Here is an 18,171-nt window from a genome sequence, read left to right on the forward strand (position 1 = left end):
GAGCTCTCATGCTACTTTTTGTTAATATTGAAAGCATTAGGGCAATATGTATTAACAGGCAATAAAGGGGCTGGGGAGATAGCTCAGTCGGTAGAGTGCTTACCTTGTAAGCACAAGGCCCTGGGTTCGATCCCCAGCACCCCCGCCCCCCAAAAAAAAAAAAAACAGGCAATAAAAATGTTCATAACAGGGGTAAAAATTCCAATAATGGCAGGATGGTGAAATTGAGTGATTACCCCACAAATAGCAATGATAAAAATAGCAATATAAAATAATTTAAAAGAACTATTTGAAGGTACTAGAAAATGGCCAAAAACAGGAAAAAACTAAACACTGTTACAGCATTGGTAAAAAAAAAAATAAGTATGAGGCTTATTAGCTTTAGTGTTCTCCTCACCCTCTCTTATGGACTGAATTGTGGTTCCCAAATTCAGTGTCTAAGTTCTAACCCCTAGTGCCTTAGAATGTGCCTCTGTTTGGAGACAGAGTCTTTAAAGAGGTACTTAACTGAGGTCTTACAAGTAGGTCTTAATCCAGTAAGACTGGTGTCCTTATAAGAAGATACCAGGGATGTGCACACAGTTAAAAGGCCATGCGAGGATACAGTGAGAAGGTGGCCATCTGCTAGCCAAAGCGAGAGGCCTTAAGAGAAACTGAACCAGCCTTGATTTGGGACTTTCAGGTTCAGATCCAGGAAAAAAATCCGTTGTTTAAGCTACCCAACCTTTGGTACTTTGTTATGGCAACCTTAGAAAACTAATATATATTCCCCATAACCAACTCCAGTTGTATGAAACTGCAACCATACTGATTTGAAATGGCAGATGTCTAAGTTCAGTGTTGCAGAACATTTGTGAATTTGAGGGGAAACTTGGAAGTAAGAGACCTACAGAAGAGCAGAGACCCAAAATCTGAACATAAACTCTGCCCAATGCCCTGACTGACTGATAAATAAACATGAATGTGAGAGATGTCAGGGAGCCAAGGTGAAAACAGAAAGAAGTGAGGGATTTTCCCTTGTGAGACAGAACCCTTCCTGGTGAGATGCACAAGGGTGCTGCAGCTTTGGCTGAGGACATTCCCTACCTCACACAGCTTGGATTGCATGAGCTGTCTGAGGGCAAACTCAGAACTGGAGAAGCAAATGGAATTAAGGAGAAACCTCAGAATCAAGGACATCAAAAATAGTTTGCTCTAATATATGAATATCAACTCTACCAAAACCCTTGGCTAATGGTTAGCCAACACAGATAAAGGGGCAAGCACCAGGAGGGTAAGTTAAAGAAACAGCTGGAAGTAAAAATCACTGAGCAAAGACATTGGCTGTTGCACGCTATAGGGAGAAATACGTTGAAGTTTGAGTACAAGTAAGGTAACCACCTACTATTAAAAATAATCATCTTCTGCCACACACAGTGGCGCATGCCTGTAATCCCAGAGACTTGGGAGGCTGAGATAGGAATATTGCAAGTTCAAAGCCAGCCTCAGCAATTTAGTGAGGTCCTAAGCAATTATTGAGACTCTGTCTCAAAATAAAAACAATTAAAAAATGACCTTCAAAAAACCAAATTCCATAGTCATTTTAATGTTCAAAGTTCAATTAAAAATTACTATACAATTAAAGAAACAGGAAAACATGATCCCCACTTTTAAAATCACCATAAACTTCTCCAAGTAGACCTAAATACTGGCTTTAGCTGACAAGGAAAATATGGCATTAAGAATTCCCAGAGAAGGCACCTCAACAGAGAAACAGAAAACTTAAAAAAGAATGAATGGAAATTGAAGACCTACAAAGTACAATGACTAAAATAAAAAAAAAAAATTCATTGCATGGTTCAAAAGTAAATTTGAGGTGGCAAAGAATCAGTAAATTTGAAGACAGATCAATGGAAAGCATTCAATCTGAAGAATAGAGAAATAGAGAAAAAAAAATGAGGAAAAATGAACCAATCCTGAATGAACTGTGAGAATATATTTAGTATTGGATGGATAAGTAATGGGAGTGGCAGAGGGACAGAAAAGGCAAAAGGGGATGAAAAAGATACTGTACAGATGTGACTGATGAAAAGTCCTTAAATTTGATGAAGAACATTAATTTATAAATCTTATTAGCTTATCAAACACCAAGTACAATAAACACAAAGAAAACCAGAGTTATCAATCTTAAAACCAAATATAAGATTAACAGTTTACCTCATATATATATGTATGCATACGTGTGTGTAGTGTGTGTGTACACAGATGTATTTACATATATAATCTTCATTTCTTTAGAAGATAAAAATGCTTAAAAATTATAACATTGGTGGATTTATAACATATAGATATAACATGCATCTGACAACATTAGTGCAAAGAATAGAGAGCACTGAATAAGACTGTCACCATTGTAAGATTCCTTTATTTCTAAATAAACATAATTAGATAATTAGCTTTATGTAAATTAAGATGAATTAAAGATGCATATTATAATCCCTAGAGTGAACAGTAATAATAACAACAAAATGCAAAGAAATATAACTAGAAAGTTCACTGAGGCATTAAGATATGTAATTTGTTTTTAGAATACTGTGTTAAAATGTGTAACACAAAAGAAGACAGGAAAAGAGAAACAGAGAAAGTAGATGAAATAAACCAAATAGAAAAAATGACAAACTTAAATCTAAATACATAAATATTTACATTAAATGTACATGGATTAAAGACTTCCATCAAAAGTTGGAAATTGTCAAGTATGAAAAAAGAAGAACTAAAACCCACCTACTTGGTGTCTGCAAGAGACATACATTAAGCATAAAGCTACAAATAGGTTGACTGTAAACATTAAGAAGTTAAGAAAAATACCTGGACTTAGTGGCGTCTCTGGAGGCTAAGGTAGGAGGATTGCAAGTTCAAAGCCAGCCCCAGTAAGTGAGGCACTAAGTAACTCAGTGAGACCCTGTCTCTAAATAAAATACAAAAAAGGGCTGGGGATGTGGCTCAGTGGTTGAGTGCCCCCGAGTTCAATCTCTAGCAACCCCCCCAAAAAGCAAGAAGTTAAGAAAAATATTATAATTCATGTCAAAAATACACAAAATATAACTTGAAAGAAAAGGACGGATTCCTTGAAAGACAATTTTTTTTTCCTTTGGTACTGAGGATTGAACCCAGGGGAACTTAACCACTCAGCCACATCCTCAGCCCCTTTTTAATAGGGACTGAATTGTCTAGGGCCTCTCATCGTTGCTGAGACTGACCTTGAACTCATAGATTCTCCTGCCTCAGCCTCCCAAACTTGCAGGATTACAAGTGTGCACCAACACACCTGGCAAGACACACATTTTCAAAACCAAAAATTCAAGAATTCAAGAATTAGTAAACTGGATGCTAAGTCAATGAAGGAAATCAAATTTTTAATTAAGAACTTTCCAATAAATAAAACTCCATGCTGCTCAGAAGGCTTCCCTGGTGAATTCTGTAAAATACTTGAGGGAGAAAATAATAAAGTCCTATGCAAATTCTTTCAGAAAACTTAGTAGGAAGAAATAATTCCATATTCAGGAATTAAGGATAAGCTTACACAGATACCAAAGCCATCATAATTACCATCTGTGATTAAATTACAGACCAAAATCTCTCCTGAATGTAAGTGGAAAAATCTTTAACAAAATATTAGTAAATTGAATAAATAAATAAAAAGAATAGTATACATGACTAAGTGGGGTTAACCCAGGAATGTCCAACTGGTTTAACATGAAAATCAATCAATGTAACACACCATATCATTTTCATTATATACATCAAATGGTAAGAAAAAATTTGGTAAAACACAACAATTAGTGATAAAAAACATTAAGCAACAGGATGTGGTGGCTTGTACCTGTCAACTCAGCTACTCAAGAGACTAAGGCAGGAAAGTTTGAGACCAGCATAAGCAATTTATCAAGACCTTGTCTCAAAACACAAAAAAGGGACTGGGGATGTAGCTCTTTTTCTCAAAAGGTGGGTCCATATTTTTTCCTTGAATATGGGCTGATCAGAAGACCTTACTTCTCATGAATAGAATGTAGTGGAAGTGACATCCTGTGACTTCTAAGACTAGGTCATAATAGGCATTACTGTTGCTGGCTTGTTCTTTTGGACTGCTGGTCTGGTGGAAGCCAGGTCCTTTGTCATGAGCATACTTAAACAATTTGAAGGAGAGGCTCAAGTGGAGAGGAACCAGTTTGCCAGAACCATTCCATCAATCATGTGAGTGTCCTTGAAATTTCCTCTACCTTCAGTCAAGCTGTCAGAGATCTTAGCTCCTTTGCCCCTCAGTCCTCAAGACTGGCTAAGGTCCCCAACATAATGGAGTAGAAACAAACCATCCTTACTCTGCCCTCTCTTGAGTCCAGAAAAGGACCCATGTGGGCCCCTGCCTCATGTCTCTTTTTTGGGGAGGTCCTCCCCTCAGCCCCCACTCAAATGTGGGTTCAACACGATGCCAGGAGCAGCTTGGGACTCAAACCCATGGCTTGGTCCTGTGAGAAAACCTCAGCAGGCTCTCTGCATATTTTTTGCAGGATGATGCATGGTTGAGTTGTTAAAATATGGTAACACGATGACTTGAAGTTAACTCTGACATTTGAGGCTCTAGGCTACCAAAAATCACCTCTTGCCCATGGGTTCTAGGACGTACTGGGCTCTGTGTAGGCTTTCACTTGTCTGTTCTCAGTGTAGACCCACATCCCTCTACTGCACCTGAGTCTAATCAGGAGACCAAAGTACTCCACTCCGAGTTCCACTACTCACTGCTGTGGTGGCCATCTCTCACCCCTGTAGGCTCTGGGCCATGTGGTAGTCCTCTGAGGAGGGCTGGCTTGGCTCCTGTGGGGCTTTTGGAGAACCTTGCTCTGTAACATGAACAGCCCTTTGCAATAGATCCCTTGCCTCCTGTTGATGAGTGACTTCCTACTCCTGAGTCAGTATAAACTAGTGGATTTTCCTTCTGTGCTTGGGACAACTCTTGCAGCTCTGTCCACAGGGTTCTCACACATTTTTCCCACCACATATTTTGTGGTGGCATGGAAGGTTGGGGGAGTGATCAGCATGCAAAGTGATCACATTCAAAGAAGGCAGTAATTATGGGCTCTATTAAGACATGGTTGATCTACATTTTCACTATAAAATTCAAAATATAACTTTAATAGCTGGAAAAAATTATCATACACATTATTCTTAACACTGTGGGTAAGATTCACATTTGTGAATGTTAACAAAGCATCATAAGGATCTGCAAGCAACATTAGAAGCCAGTAATCACAGGTGGCAAGATAGACACTGCAGAGTCAGACAGTAAATGGTGTTAGAGAACTACAGAGGCAAGGAGATGGAAGTCATTTCAGGACAAACAGGTTCCAAAGAGCCAGGGCTTTGTGATTAATAACAGTTTTGCTATGTTTTTCTTATGGGAGAGGGGAGCGGGTGGATAGGAAATTTGCCAGGGATAGGAAATTACCAGAGATGGTACTTAGATTATCTAAAAAATCTTCACATGTGCTGATTTGATAATAGGCATGTGAGTTCTTTTTCTGCCTCTTATTCTAAACTTCCATTGATTAATTACTATATCTTATAAGGGACCATGAATTTTATAATAACTATTGAAACCAAGTTGTTTACATCAGCAATGGCGCTACAAGAAAATACTTGCCCAAGGTTCTAGAAACCCAAGAAAAGGTGGTTCTTGGACAACCTTGTTCTAGAAGCTTTTCATTCCTCCCAAAAAGGGTTTTGAAGAGCTCTGGTCTGTTTTGCTCAACAACTTGTAAGGCTTTGGAAGATAAAACCAATGCTTCCCAGCCAAATACATATAACCTCATCTGTGTTTATGGAGTTAACTGAGGTTCTGGTGAACACAGAAGACAAGATTGGCTTCAACAAGTTCACATGTAGTACAGGCAGCAGGTCCTTTTGTAGTAGTGATGAATGTAGTGTGAACGATTGTAACAGTAGTCCACTTCATCATTTGAATACAGCCCTGGCTGCTCGGAGGCCCGTTTTAAAACGATGCATTTTTCTTTTCCTCTTCTGGCTCCCTAACCTGGGGATGAGGAACAAGATTACCTTTTCCTATCCTAGTTATCTGTCCTTGAGGACACAACTCACCACAGGAAGGAGATGTCACTGGAAGATCTAGAGAGTGACTGTCTCCCAAATTAGCAAGTGAATTTCAACTTACTTTAGGGCGAACCTGGGACCCCTGACAGGGCACACCTGGAATGCAGCCTTTGAAGCTCTCTATTTTCCCTGATGGGCAGAACCACAACCTCTATGACTCGAGTTCCATGTGTTTCTCCTTTGCTAGCAAAGCAATAAACCTTCTTTTTCCTTTTTTCTCAAAACCGTATCTCCATTATTGGATTGGCATCAGGAACAAGGACTGAGCTTTCAGTAACATGATTATTACAGCTCCTTCTATTCTCCTATGCTGGAATACAATCTGGGGAGTGCCCTCCTGACAATTCTTATTAGGCAATTATCCCTTAAAGATATCCCTATCCCTTGGCTAGGACAAGGAGCACACAGAAAATTGTGCTGAGCTACAGTAACTTATCAGTCATTTTTGACATTTTGTTTTCTTCTTGAAGATGGATATCCATCTTCTCTCCACACACTGATTGACCATGTATAAAACACTATAGGTGGAGCTGGGGCTGGGGCTCAGTGGCAAAGCACTTGCCTGGCATGTGTGAGGCACTGGGTTCAATTATCAGCACCACATATAAATAAATGAATAAAATAAAGATCCATTGACAACTAAAGAAATATTGAAAAAAAATTATAGTGATCCAAGTCACCTGAATTATTTTGCACCAGCCTTCAAAATATTCTATTGGCAGCCTCTCATGCCCTCCATCTTTCATGGGCCAGATCATTACAAAATGAAAATCTAATGACAAAATGTCACTTCCACTTGTCATTTTAATGATCTTGTATTGATCTTTATTCTCTCTTTATGGCCTCTCTACACTTTCTCTTGACTTATCTAGTGTTTGTTCCACTTGGAATATTCTGCTACCACCTTATCCTCATTGGCCTGATTAAAATTATCTTGTCTTTATTCTCAACTTAAATTTGACTCTCTTTTAGGAGCTATTTCAATATCCCCAGACCAGTATTCTGTTATCACACAAATCCCACTTTATAGTCATTGCCTTTTTATTCATCTGTTTCTCGCCAGAATTCAAAATTTTGTGAGAGTAGGAATTATGCCTAACACAACTATTTAACAGAAAATTATTGATGAATAAAAGAATCATGTAATGTTTACAACCTTGTGAAGTAAGCATTATATTAGCCTCATCTTACAAAGGAGAAAACAGGTTCACTATATTTTTAGGGGGGCTACCAGGGATTGAACTCAGGGACGCTAAACCACTGAGTCACATCCTCAGTCCTCTTTTGTATTTTATTTAGAGACAGGGTCTCACCGAGTTGCTTAGTGCCTCACTTTTGCTGAGGCTGGCTTTGAACTTGCAATCCTCCTGCCTTAGGCTCCTTAGCTGGGATTATAGGAATGCACCCAGCAGACTTACTATACTAAAACAATGAGAGTTACTATATTGAGGAACAGTTAACAGGTGTACAGTGTTGGGGATGAACACAAGCCTTTCTGCATACTAGGCAAGCTCTTCACCACTGAGCTACATCCCCAGCCCAAAGCACTGCCTTTTGTTTCTCAGGAACCTAAAAAATTGTTGCTATATCTTGAAGTTTTAGTGTTTTTCGTGGCAATCATTTTGATGGCCACTTCAAAAAATATGGCAGGAAGGTCAAATCGTGTGTTGTAGAAGAGTGGATGAGAGGATATGAAATCCTCATCATTCCTTGTGTCTTTAATACAAAGGTGGCTGTACGGTGCCAGTTATCGTCATCTTCAACGTGTGCCTCGGTCAAGTCATGAATGTTTACTTGATCTGTACATTCTGACTCAGGAATCCTTGTTTTGTTCTTTTTGATTTTTTATATTGCCTTTGTTTAACTTTGACACAAAAATACAAACCAATCTTAACACAAAGTATTTTCTTATTTCTCAATTAACTTCACTTTCATCCATTTTCCCAGCTGCATTGAAATAGAATCAGCAACTAAAATTGTGTATCTTAAAGTTTACAACATGATTTTTGATATTCAAATACATTTTGAAATTTTAACCTTAATCAAACCAATTAACATATCTATCTCCTTATTTAGTTACTTTGTTATGGTGAGAAAATTTAGGATCTATTCTTAATCACTATCAAAAACATAATACATTCTTATTAACTATTGACTCAGGAACTCTTTAACACCCTAACTGAGATAAGGAAGAGCCTCCTGGTCCCACAAAGGGGGAAAAAAAAAAAAAAAAACCCTCCTCACCTTACTCCTCTCCCATTCAATCTACCATAACACTTATCCATCAAAAGAAAAGCCAACAAGACTCTGAGCTTTGTTCTGGGTTCAATGACACATATGGCATGAACTTCCCAACAAAGCTTAGTTCCATGATTATTGAATGAATCCAGTTGGTTGATCCCTTTCAATATTTGTAATATAAATAAGACTCCATATGGTTTTCATGTTTTCTTCTGAAAACTATCTAGTTAGAGAAAATATTAATCCCCTTGTTCTACTGGCTCCTGTAAAAAAACATCTGGGGTACAAACATGTCTTTTGTTCTCCTGCAGATTCAATTGCTCCAGAAATCTCTTTATGTATTATCTATATTATTGACCTATGTTTCTAATCTTGAAAGATAAATATGCAAATGTCATAAGTTTCATAGAAAATCCTCCCATGTCCTCCTCCATTGCTACCTTTGGAATCTAGGATTAAAATCTACTTCGGTAGACTACTCTAGTTCTCCAAACACCATACTCTGCAGAGATTTCAAAGCAGTGCAGGTAACCTCTGAACATTGCACTTAATCACAAATAAGAGGAAAAGTAAGATTATTTGACTGTCTCAGTCTCTCGCAGTCCTTAAATGTCAGTCTAACAGAACATTAAAAAAAAAAAGCAAAATAAAGAGTCCTTAGTTTCCCTCAGTGCTAAACAACGGCACAAACTAAAATAAAGATGAAATCAAAGTAATCTTGAACCAAAGATCAAGACAGAAGGATAGAAATCTACTGGGCAGAATTCCTGATAGTAAATACCAGGAAGGGCAATCATACTCTGACAAAGGTAAACAGATCTGACAGGTAGTTTTTGTGATCACCCTATAATGTTACAGATGTGTCATTACAGGTTAAAACTGTCCAAACTGTACTCATGGTGGACCCTTAGATGTTTGTTAAACATGTCCCCTGGTCTTTGTTCATGAAGTTTCCTGGGGAGGTTGCAAACCTGCATGAGGGGCTAATTTCATGTAGCAGACATGTTTCACTGGGTTCTCACAGTGAGTTTTGTTTTTTTAAATCTATATCCCATCTCAAGAAGCCAGAGGATCTGGAAACGCTGGTCGGCACACTGCTGATGACAACAGTTAGTGGGAGCTGAGTAGTCGTCCCTTTCAAGGGGTAGTGTGTTCGTGCCAATTGTTTGCACTTTGTTTTCTAATATGTGCTCTGTCTCAAACTCCTTTTCTTTAGACATAGGAGTTCACAGTTCCTTCTTTATGGAGACTATCCTCATATCCATCTCTACTTGTTCCAATTCTAGTCATTACTCATAGTCCATCTCAAATGTCTACCTCTCTCCTTTCCCCAACAATCAGAAGTGAGTTTTTCTTCTTCGCAATACTCATGACTTCTGTTACAACTTTGTAGCATATTCAGTATCCACTATTATTATGATGATTATTATGATTTTATTATTATCTGTATTGTACTTATCTTGCCCTTCTGACTATATAGTGGAAGCCTACATATTCATTCATCCACTCATTTAGCAAAAATGTACAAAGTACTCGGTACCACACACTAGATTAAGTGCTGCAGATATTACAATGAACAAAAGAAACGAGCACAGGCTTTGAATGAAGGAGCTGTTGTGCTTCTTTTCACTTCCTCTGCAGAACCTGAGAATGTGTCGCGTACTTGATAAGTGCTCAGCTGGAATTTATTGAATTGAGTTTAGATGCATTCCTTTACATTTACAAATCATCTGCTACCCGGCAACTCCATTAACCTACTTATGTCATTCTATTAAATAAAAGTATTAGACATATATTTCTTCAAAAGACACTCTAAAAGCAGAATGTACACTGAGCACTAAACATTTCTTCTGCCTTTCAGTTTACTCTCAATCACCAAGTTTTTATTTAGAAAAAGTACTCAGATATACCTCTAAATTTATTTACCTGGGTAACTGCTGAAAGAGAGGCGAAGACAGCTGGTGTCTTTATCTTTGATGTTGAAGTCCCAGTGTTTATATATCCTGAGCATGGCTGCATATGTGTACCAGCTTGAGTGAGCAAAAAAGATGTTCTCAAATCCAGGAAGAACCTGTAGCCAGAATCACAGTGAGTGACACAGAGGCAGATGGATAACTGACTAAAATAGTAAGTGGAGGAAGCATGCAGAGATGTGTCAATTCAGGTGTTTATTGCTATCTTTATCATCAGAAAATATGACCAAGGAGTTCAACAATAACTTTATTGTGCATAAGACAGACTTTGTTCTAACATCCAAGATGGAAGGGAAGCAGAGGAATATCATCAACTTCTAATTCCCTCCATCAAAGTTCCTTTCAATTCTCAACTTCTACCATATCAGGCAGAATACCAGAAACTCAGGAACTCGTATATCATCAACTGATATTCAGCCAGGGGTGATGAGATGTTGCCATACTTGGGTGACATACAGAAAAGTCTGCATGAACCAGGGAAAAGATAGGAGTTTCTGTCTTACCTTAATAAGAGCAGAACAATGTCCCATGTCCCATCTCTTGAAAACCTTCATGCTGTTGTTTTTTATGGGAGAGAAAGAGGGAATCAGATCCAGTAGATCTCCAACAGCATTCAGGAACTGAATCTGGAACATGGTCATGGGCTGGGAGAGGACACAGACTGCACTTAGCATCAGTTTGTGACACCTGACATTTTCCAGTTTTCCTCTTGTTAAGGCTCCTTTAAATTATTCTATTGTGAAGGGTTTCTTCAGTAACAAATGTCCTGGATTTTTTTTTTTTTTAACTTAACAAAATAATTGGGATTTTTCAGGTGCAGGGGTGGGTACCAGGGCTTGAATTCAGGAGCACTTGACCACTGAGCTACAACTCCAGGCCTATTTTGGATTTTATTTAAAGACAGGGTCTCACTGAATTGCTTAGCACCTCACTTTTGCTGAGGCTGGCTTTGAACTCTCAATTCTCCTGCCTCAGCCTCCCAAGCCACTGGGATTATAGGCATGTGCCATAGCACCTGCCAACAAAATAATTCTTATGACTTTATAAATTACAAGAGGTGTCTTAGCATATTTTATACCCACAGATACTGGAAGTGTCTCCTTAGAGAGCAAAACAGACAAAACTTTCTGTTTGCATTTCTCTCTAATGGGTTTTCTCAATCTTGGCATTATTGATATTGCAAGGCAGATAATTATTTTGGGGGGCTGTGCCCTATAAGATGTTTAATAGTATCACTGACCTCTACCCTCTGGTTATCTGTAGCAACCTAGTTTTGACAACCAAAAATATCTCCTCCAGACATTACCAAATGGTCCCTGGGTAGAAATCACCCCAGTAAAAATATGTTTATAGCAAAAATTTCAGCTATGAGGTTCTGTTTTTGATTATGAGTTCAACATAGAATTAACTGATCAGACAACACGAACCCTGAAGTAGCTGTCAGATTGCACTTGAAGGTGAACGTTTTACTGACTGGAGTACACTGCTCCAGCAAGATGAAATCCACCTGGGCTGGGCATCTATAAACAAGCTGGCTTAGTAGAGGTGGAGACACAAATTCAAATGACATTTTAACCAAAAAGTAAAACAAAAGCAAAACCCTCAACCCAATAACTTGTTTATATAAATATTCTCTTACTTTTGCTTTTTTGAATAAGTAATACATTCATCATTCAAAATTAAACAATTATAAGAAGATCTTTATTGGAAAGTCTCTTATTCTCCATTTGCTTTAGTTCCATTCTCTCATTTATCATTTCTACTAGTTTCTTTTGTATATCTCCAAAGTTTTAAAAATTTCATATAAATACAAATTTTAACACAAATGGTAGGTTCTATATGAACTACTCTTCATCTTGATTTTTCTGTTCATATCTGAGGTCTTTTCATATTGGTTGTAAAAATCACACTCATTCTTTTAAGTAGTATTTCAATGTATTATAATTCTTTTAGTTACTGTTTTGTTGATGGGCTTTCAGGTTTGTTCTAATCTTTTGCTATTATAAACAATGCTATAATAATTAATCATCGATATGTTTGAGTCTAAGGGTAGAAAAAAATTCCTGGAAGTGATTTTGATTTTAATTGATATTGCCAGATCGTTCTCAGAGGAGTTGCTTCAATTATACCCTTCTGGTTTCAACAACATATTAAATATTTAGTTTAGTTCCAATCTAATAAGTGAAAACTCTGTCCCACAGTAATTTAAATTTGTATTTTTTGTGTGTTTTAAGTAAGTTAAGCATATCTCTTTGGGTTTGTTTTTTGTAAAATGTCATGTTTCATTCATTTTTCTACTGGGCTTTTTTTTTTTATTGACTCTTAAGAACTCTTTAAATATTAGCAAGATTAGCCCCTTGCCTCTGATGTGAATTGCAAATATTTTTTTCTGGTTTGTAATTTGCCTTTAATTTAAAATATTAAAAATTATACATATGAAGGAATAAGGATGTTATATACATAATATACAGAATAAAAAACACCTATGCACTCACCCCACCATTTAAGAAATGAAACATTAGAACCTTGGAAGTTTCTAATCTCCTCATCTTCCTTTCCAACCAGCAGTGACCACTATGCTAAATTTTATATTACTCAAAAATAGAAAAGAGACCAATAGAGTAGAAGGAAGGAATTGAGAGAAGGGAGGAGGGGAGAGAATGGGGAATGAAATCCACCATATTATGCTATGCCCATGTGGGGGTGTACCACAATGAATTCTGCATATATAAATATAGTTAGAATGCACTAATTGATAATAATAGGGAGCTCAATAGAGAAGAGCTAGCAGTTTAGGGGAAGGGAGGAGGGAATGGAAAGGGAAAGTGCTGAGAGGTGAGATTGATCAAATTATGTAATGTGGATATATGGATATGGCATAATGAATTCTACCATGAAGTATAATTACAATGCACCAATAAAAAAATTTTAAAAACTAAAAAACAAACATAAAATAAATTTTGTGTTACCCTTTCCTGCTTTATTACTTCATCATCTATAAAAGAATCCTTAAACAATTTAGTTTTTAAAAAATGTGTCTGTTTTTGATTTTGAATTTATACAAATATAACCATAGATCGATAGAGTTTTTTTCTTTCAGTATTGTGCATTGAGTGCTTTTTGCCACTAAGCTACATTCTCAGGCCTATTTTTAAAAAAACATATTTTTTTAGTTGTCAATGGACCTTCATTTTATTTATATGCGGTTCTGAAAACTGAACTCAGTGCTTCACACATGCTAGGTAAGCGTACCACTGAGCTACAAGCCCAGTCTTCTCAGGCCTTTTTATTTTGAGATAGGATCTCACTAAGTTGCCCAGGCAGACCTTGAACTTGCCATCCTCCTGCCTCAGGCTCCCAAGTCCCTGTGCCCCACTGCACCTGAATAGAGTGCATTTGTTTATGACATTCCTTCCATGCTTTGTCTGTCTGCCTCTCTCTCTCCATTTATCAATGTTGACAGTGTGGAAACAGATCATTGATTTTCACTGCTTCATGGTATTCTATCTTGTTGATTATATTCCATCACAATATGCTTATGATGAGCATTTGAGATATTTCCAGTTCACAGCAAAAAAAATGCGACTGTGACCTTTGTGTACAGGGATCCTGTGTATAAGAGGGTCTTTAATGTGAGCAGAATTGCTGCGTTGAAGAACATGCATTATTTTCAAATTTTTCAAGTAATGCCCTTTCTTCTCCCAGAGTGACTATAGTAATTCACTCCTCTCAGCAGTGATTGAGATTTTCCAAGTCTAGTGTGTGATAAGGTCTCAGTGAGGTTTTAATGTGCTTTCCCCTGAAATTGAACATTTCTTCATATTCATGAGTCATTGCATTTTCTCTTCTATAAAATTTTGCTAATGTTTTTTTACCCATTTTTCCATTGGGTATTTTCTATTTTTGTTTCATATGTATTTTGGATAAAAAATTTTGTTAGTTAAATATACTGCAAATATCTCCTTTATAGCTTATGCTTCACTTTTTATATGATGTCTTTTGATAAAAAGAAATTCTTCATTTTAGTTAGTTGAGCTTATCGATCATTTTCTTCATGGTAGTGCTCCTGTGTCGTAAGACACCATTGTCTAGCCTAAGTCATATTCTGAAGAATGATGAAGGGTTCTCATTACTTTAAGGGAATATGTAGTTTTTGAGGAAGCTACCTACATTTCAAGTTTTAAAAACTTCAGGGTCTTTACCTCACTGACTTTTTCAATGCTGAAAATTCTGCTGTCTAACATAATTACTTATTTGCTTTATTTTACTTTATCTATTCATTCATTGAAGTCTATCAAATTTCCAAATAGCAATACCAATACTATTACTAAAATGAGATTATCACATACAGTTTAAGAAGGTTTTTGTTGGGTTTTTATTATTGATAGTGTTTGCTTTTTGTGGTCTTCCTGTCCCTAGGGTCAATCCAATAAAGCTGTACAGCAACAACTATTTCAATGTCACTTGAAAAAATGATTCTCTGTGTAGTTATGCCATCAACTTGTTACATAGTTAGATACATTTGTTTCAATTTGTTTTCAATTTTTAGGAACCGCTTTCCTTCTTTGTGATTAAATTGTGTTTTATAATTAAGAACAGCAGTTTACATGGTCCCAGAGTCAAACCTATAAACAAGGCACATTCAGAGAAATGTTGCTTTTATTCCTCTCCCCTCCATTCTCTTTCCTTCCCTCTTCAAAAAGTAATTATTGCTGGGTGTGGTGGCACATGCTGTAATCCCAGCGGCTGGGAAGGCTGAGGCAGGAGGATCATGAGTTCAAAGCCAACCTCAGCAACTTAATGAGGCCCTGAGCAACTTAGGGAGAACTTGTCTCATGAAAAACTGTTTTCAAGCAGTTCCTCATTATTTTGTGTACATCTTCCTTGTGGACTTTTTAAATTGGTGCATTATAATTATCCATAATAAAAGTTGTTACATATTTGTACATGCACGCTATACCAATATAACTTAGTTAATATTGTTCCCCAGTACCTTCCATTTCCCTCCCTTCTCCTTTCCCCCTTGACACTTTATTCTATTGGTCTCCCTTCTATTTTCATAAGATACACACCCCCAGTTTTTTTCTCCTTTTTCCTCTCTTGCATCCACATGAGAGAAAACATATTACCCTTGATTTTCTGAATTTGGCTTATTTTGCTTAAGATAATGTTCTCAAGTTTATTTGTTTTCCGGCAAATTACATAATTTCATTCTTATTTATGGCTGAATAAAAGTCCATTGTGTATACATACCATATTTCATTCATCCATTCATCCACTGATGAACACCTAGGCTGTCTCCATAATTTGGCTATTGTGAATTGTGCTGCTAAGAACATTGGTATGAATGTATTTCTCCAGTCATAATGGCAGTCATCAAGCACACAAATAATAATAATGTAGGAAAAAGAACATTTTTACACTGTTGATGGAATTGTAAATTAGTACAACCATTGTGGAAATCAGTATGGAGGCTCCTGAAAAGACTAGGAATGGAATCACCATAAGACCCAGCTTATACCATCACGCCTTGGTATTTATCCTAAAGAATTAAAATAATTTTCCTTTTTTATGTAAAGGATAGCACACAATACACCCTGTTCTTCATCTTATATTTTTACACTTAATAACAAATCCCAAATGGTCATTCCCTAATAGCATTTGGAGGTCTACCTCAACTTTTTTACAGTTGTATTATTGATACAGCAGCCCTGTATGTATCTGACTGCATTCAGTCTTTTGCTTTAATAAATTATCTGCCATGAATACATTTATATCTGTTGTATGTTTGCAGTGCAAAAAATGTGTACTTTTGTGATAATACTGGAAGTCGAATTGCTGGGTAAAATCTTATGTAAGTACATGATTTGGGTACAAAGTGTCAAAAATTCCTGTTTACAGTGAAAGCATCATTTGCATTCCCACTAGTGCTTTAAGAGAGTGCTTTCTTTTCCCATAACCTTGCCAACAGGGTACACTTTCACACTTTGGAATTTTTGCCAAACTGGTAAGAAAATACTTATCAGTATGGATTTAATTTGCATTTCTAAGTTTACGAACAAGGCTGAGCTTATATGATTAACCATCATGTGCATCACTTTTCTGTGAACTCTTTTTGTATGTTTCGCCTAGCGTGTATACACACACACACACATACACACACACATACACACCTACATACATGTCAAACAGTACTTTGGAAGCCTCAATGATTCGGTATTTCTCCCCAAAATTACTATATTATGTGTTTACATGGATGTTGTGGAGTGCGAGAAACAGAACTTGTACTCTTAGACATTTTGTATTAATTCGCATACAATCTAAAACACTAAAATCTTTATCAGGTTAGTTAAAAAGCCACTACATTCATATCAGGTTTTTAAATTTCGTTCTGAGCACAATCTTATGAAAGATGGAAAAGACGCAGAAATAAGTTGTTTATTTGTGTTTTGAACTTAAATTCTGTGTCAAACACAGTGAGTTAGTTACTAGAATATGACAGATAAAATAACAGTGCTTACTACAAGGAATTTATACTCTTGTCCTGATTTGAACCGCTTTTAAACTGGAGTGCTATTTCACAGTTTTCAAAATTCTGCCATATAAATTCTGAGCAGCTTCTTAAAAATCATACCTTTGTCCCTTCTGCCATAGCCCTCTTCATTGCTCCTACATATAGCCCATCCAATTGTGCCATAACATAGCCTGTATGTCTCCAAAATGAGTCATTCTTGTACTCCTTGATGTTTTTCCGAGTCCACTGATTTTGCTTCCTGGAAGAGAAACGACATTTATACCGGAGGTCTCAGTGTTGGCTCAGTCAATGCTAATACAAACCAGGCATTTAGAGATTATATACTCAGATGCTGATGCTAGCATAATTTAAATTCTAGATCTTCTAACATTCTGGTCACTCAAAAGATTTCAGGGCAAACCTTAAATGAATTTTAATTTCTCTCTCCCCTTTAATGGCTTCTTTTGGACTCTATCTAGAACCAAAATACGTGTGCAATATTAACCTACCTGTGATACCAAGACCAAAGAAAATCAAGCAAATACATTTCATATAAAACCATGATATGTCAGTAAGTCAATAAATATGTTGATTGACTTTATTTACTTCTGTATGTAGAAATGATAAAGTTAGACTACAGGAAATAAAATTCCTAAGGACAAGACAAGGTGTTTTCTATATATTTATGCTTCTCTCCCAGATCATTTTCATTGCTTATAGTTCATGTCATTTCTTTTTTTTTTCCATATTTTTAACTGGTGCATTATAATTGTACATAATGGTGAATTCCATTATGTATTTGTGTATGCACACATTGACAATATCATTTTCTAACACGTTCCCTTTACTTCCCCTTCCTCCCTCCCCCTGGTGGTTCATCCCATTTCAGTTGTTATTAATATCTGCTTCAATGTCTCCATTCCAACAGGATTAGCAAAACACTCTTTTTAAAATTAGGTTATAATCTCTCCTTTATTAAGGTAACTAACAAGTGCTAGGTCTGTATGTGTGATCCAAATAAAATACAATGTTCAACTCAATTCAGATTGACCTATATGTATTTGGCATTAGATACCCCAAGGAGCCCTTGGCAATATAGTGTCCTTGGAATATGAAACATGGATTAGCACTCCCAGGAGGCAAGTCACAGGGTTTAGATCCATTCTTTTATTCTATCCAAACAATTGAAAATCTGCAAAAAGCTCTTACTTTTAAAATAATCTTTTTATTCTTTCTTCTTTCTGGTATAACTTTGTATACAGAAAGCAATTTTTTATTTGCTCAAGCTATTGCTAGATC

The 18,171-nt window shown here is 36.7% G+C and overlaps 1 protein-coding gene across 2 annotated transcripts in view; it reads right to left on the minus strand.

Moving 5' to 3' along the window:
* Nucleotides 1–18,171, minus strand: part of Plbd1 (phospholipase B domain containing 1) — a 66,462-nt gene that overhangs the window by 14,320 nt on the left and 33,971 nt on the right. For both annotated transcript variants that reach the window (XR_007108201.1, XM_047548374.1), the window contains exons 4-6: nt 16,993–17,131; nt 10,862–11,002; nt 10,312–10,456 (exon numbers count right to left, since the gene is read on the minus strand). Coding sequence is in view for 1 of the 2 variants with exons in the window: in XM_047548374.1 (XP_047404330.1) it covers nt 10,312–10,456; nt 10,862–11,002; nt 16,993–17,131 (425 nt within the window). In the remaining variant the exon portion in view is untranslated. The remainder of the gene's footprint in view (nt 1–10,311; nt 10,457–10,861; nt 11,003–16,992; nt 17,132–18,171) is intronic.

Source organism: Sciurus carolinensis, chromosome 4 (genome assembly GCF_902686445.1).
Source record: "Sciurus carolinensis chromosome 4, mSciCar1.2, whole genome shotgun sequence".
NCBI lineage: Eukaryota > Metazoa > Chordata > Mammalia > Rodentia > Sciuridae > Sciurus > Sciurus carolinensis.